Source organism: Pteropus vampyrus, unplaced genomic scaffold, assembly GCF_000151845.1.
Source record: "Pteropus vampyrus isolate Shadow unplaced genomic scaffold, Pvam_2.0 Scaffold145, whole genome shotgun sequence".
NCBI lineage: Eukaryota > Metazoa > Chordata > Mammalia > Chiroptera > Pteropodidae > Pteropus > Pteropus vampyrus.
Genome location: NW_011888926.1, coordinates 2,915,714 through 2,919,281, shown reverse-complemented (window position 1 = coordinate 2,919,281; position 3,568 = coordinate 2,915,714). Strand labels below are relative to the sequence as shown.

The window sequence follows — 3,568 nt, the reverse complement described above, 5'->3', positions numbered from 1 at the left end:
CTGGTACTGTTAGCGCCAGTCAATTTTTAGGTACAAATATATATCGGTTGGACAAATAAACTTGACATCTGAAAGAGAATGGCTTGGCGATGAAGAAGGACTGGAGCCACTAGTTAAGGTCCAGTTCTCCTTTTTGATGAACAAAACCCAGTCTCTCCAAACCCGATACAAATGTGTCCCATCACTCCAGCTGATGTCAAAACGTACTGACCTAAAAGAAGTTAGAACGTACACATGGTGTGACAGGCCCAGCTCACTAGACTGGAGTCAGAGACCTGGGGTTCCTCCCTCAGCTCTGCCATTCACTGACGGTGACCTTGACTGAGCCCCTCCATCTCTCTGAGCCTCGGCATCCTCAGCTGTAACATGAAAACATAAGACTAAATAATCTCTGAGGTCCTTTCCAATTAAAACTCTACAATTCTCTATAACATTTTTCCCCCCAAAAGCTCGAAATGTTTGCAACATTATTTATGCAAAACATAAACCAAGACCCAGAGATCCTCATTATGTAGAGAACAAAGTGTGACAAGTCTCCCGAGGTCATGTCTTATGATCCAGAGCTAGTTTATGGGCTTGAAGGAGCTGGTTCAAAGCATTTCTGATAACAGAACAATAAGAAAAAAACCCTCCCCTCTGAGTCTTGGCAGAGTCCTTAGCATAGTACAGGACTCAGGGGTTGCCATGTTTCAGATAAACATTGTAAAAAGGTCCTTGACCTCATCGCCTTTAAAGCACTTGGAACATTTCTTTTTGTAAAAGGTTGGCTTCAGTGTCAGAAGACAGATTGCCTTCTGCTGATGTAAAAACCTCCTCTAGCGCAGCCCGTGTCCTGAGCAGTCAGTCCTTCTTCGACTCTCCCCCGGGAGCTCGACTGGGCCCCCTACCTGCCTAGAGATACGGGAGCCACCCATATCTCCATGTCCCGCCCTAATGGAACCCTGGCATCCAGAGGCAGGGACATTGTCACTATGTAACATATGGTTTGGATTTGCCTTGATCTCTAGGCATGAGGAGGACGTTCAGCACTTCAAGGTCATGAGAGACAACAAGGGTAATTACTTCCTGTGGACAGAGAAGTTTCCATCCCTGAATAAGCTGGTGGACTTCTACAAGACGACTTCCATCTCCAAACAGAAGCAGATCTTCCTGCGGGACAGAACCCAAGAGGATCAGGTACGCTTCAGGTCCCAGCCAGCCCCGTCCCATCCGGAGACGTGAGGCAGCTAGAGTCCCACGTGCACCCCAGGACGGGTCCTCTGAGAACTCTAAAAGGCAGAAGAACTCTGAAGCCGGATCTCAGTTTAAATCTTGGCTTAACACTTCCTAGCTAGGTGACTTTGGAAAGTTCTTTGATTCTTAGTTTCTTCATCTATAAAGTTGGGATGGTAGTGATAGCTACCTCATAGAATGGTCGCAAAGGTTAGAAAGATAATGTGTCCCCTTCCTTACGTCACCCCTAATCACACTGCAGGCACTCCGTGCACAATAGCTCTTATTGTGGATGTCATCGTTTTACTCGTAGACATTACTACGTCACAGTTGGGGTCCTGGCTAGAACTTTGTGACAGGATTCGAGGTCGGGGTAGGGGGCACTGAAGGGGAAAACTGGCCCTGGAATTCTTGCTCTTGGAACAATTTGGAATATAGAGTATTGTTTTCATAGAAAATGCATCCGACAGACCTGGCTTTGAGTCCTGACTTCATGGTTAACTATCCTTATTACCTAGCCAAGTTAAGAAATCTTTCTGAGCTTCTGTGGAATGGAGAGAATACAATACCTCTCTCACTAGGCTATCATGAGGATCGAATGAGATAATACAGTTATAGGACTTGCCGCAAGGTCTGGTCTGTAGGAGGCTCGAAAAAAATACTAACTTGGCTCCCGTAAGTAAATTCACGCACACACAATTTACAAAATATTTTTCAAAGGAAATAATGTGGTTATAAGAGACAGGTGTTACAGGAAGAAGCATTGACTGGAATAGTTGAAATCCCAGGGACAGGTGACTTGAAAAGTCATTTAGACTTTCAAAGCAACACGTGCTCTGGGGGAATAAAGAAAAACCATCCCTTTCAAGTCATCGCCTGATTTTAAGCCTGAGAAGTTACAATTGGGGGAGACTAGGGGGGTCCCGTCAAGTGCACACGAAAGTTCAGAAAGAAAAACAAAGGTTAACCAAGACCTTGAGAATGATTTTAAGCAGGAAACGGACAGAGGTTTTAATTTACTAGGATGTGCGTGCAGAGATGAGAGAGGCAACGTAAAACTGCACTAAAGTGGATGAAACGAGTTCCTATCTGTGAAGTGCTTAGAAGAATGCCTGGCATATGCTAAGCCAGAGCCCTCTGTAATTGTTAAATAGAAGTAACGAGAAATATCCCTGACCCATGAGGTTGTTGCAGCATTAAGAAGAAGACCTTGCTCCTCCCAGCATGCCCAGCGCAGGCCTGGTTTCCATGGTGCTGCAAAGTGTTGTGTTTGGGTCTCTATCACCAGGCTATAAACGACAGTTAAAAATCATGCAAAGTCAATAGCGGAGCTTATCTGGAAGGTAGGATGTCTAGCGGTGTGGCGACAGGCGATAAGCAGGGATGGCATTGTGTCAGTAGAATAGAATAGTGACGCTTGATTGCACAGAGGAAAACCAGCCCACTAGAGATGGACTAAGTGGGCACCACGCGGAAAGTGTCAGACTGTGAACCAGAGACCTGACATCCCCTAACCGGAAGAATCTGAGAATGCAGAGGCCGCTTTTGAAAACGTTGAGAGTCTGAACCATTTGTTCTCTTTAAGCTGCTCCCCACTCTCCATCCGCTGTCTCTTGGAGCTGTCGTGAGCAAAGTCTGGGAACAGCTGCCTGAAGGGTGAGGTAGGGCCAGGAGATGCAGGAGGAGGATGGATCCGCCTCATCTTTGTTCTCTTCCAGGGTCGCCGGGGCAACAGCCTGGACCGGAGGCCCCCCGGAGGCCCACACCTCAGTGGGACTGTGGGAGAAGAAATCCGGCCTTCCATGAACCGAAAGCTGTCGGATCACCCACCGCCCGCTCCATCGCAGTATGCCCCAGCCCCACCGCCAGCCCAGCAGCGGTACCTGCAGCATCACCATTTTCATCAGGTATCTAGAAAGAATGAAGCAGGGCACAGGGAGGTGGGGAGGAGGTCCTTCTCTCCCCTGAGGCTCAGGCCACTTGCGTCCACCGCCACTTAGTGTGCGAGAACTCCCCACAAGGCTGGAAACAACCATAGAAAATAAACGCTGAGGGTCTGTTGTGAACGCGGCCCTGCTGGCAGGGAGAGCAACATCCCAGGCCCAGCCCAGCGTCGACACGTCTCACTAAGTTCGGGGCCCCCAAATGGCGGAAATATGATATGGAAACTGTTTAGGCAAAGAAGCCTAAAACCAATGAAAACACACACACGCACACGCACACGCACACACATTCTTACCCTGAGGACTTGGTGAACAATTGCTTCATTTTCCTATCGGCACAATTTCAAATCTAGTCATGCTCCTTACCCCACCTGGCTGTCCAGACCTACAAAAAAAAAAAAAAAAAAAAGGAT

At 47.6% G+C, this 3,568-nt stretch overlaps 1 protein-coding gene across 2 annotated transcripts in view; it reads left to right on the top strand.

Annotated features, from left to right (window-relative positions):
* The window catches only part of GRAP2 (GRB2-related adaptor protein 2), a 68,917-nt gene that overhangs the window by 55,240 nt on the left and 10,109 nt on the right, over positions 1 to 3,568 (top strand). For both annotated transcript variants that reach the window (XM_011369084.2, XM_011369085.2), the window contains exons 5-6: positions 1,008 to 1,176; positions 2,931 to 3,119. In XM_011369084.2, the coding sequence (XP_011367386.1) occupies positions 1,008 to 1,176; positions 2,931 to 3,119 (358 nt within the window). The remainder of the gene's footprint in view (positions 1 to 1,007; positions 1,177 to 2,930; positions 3,120 to 3,568) is intronic.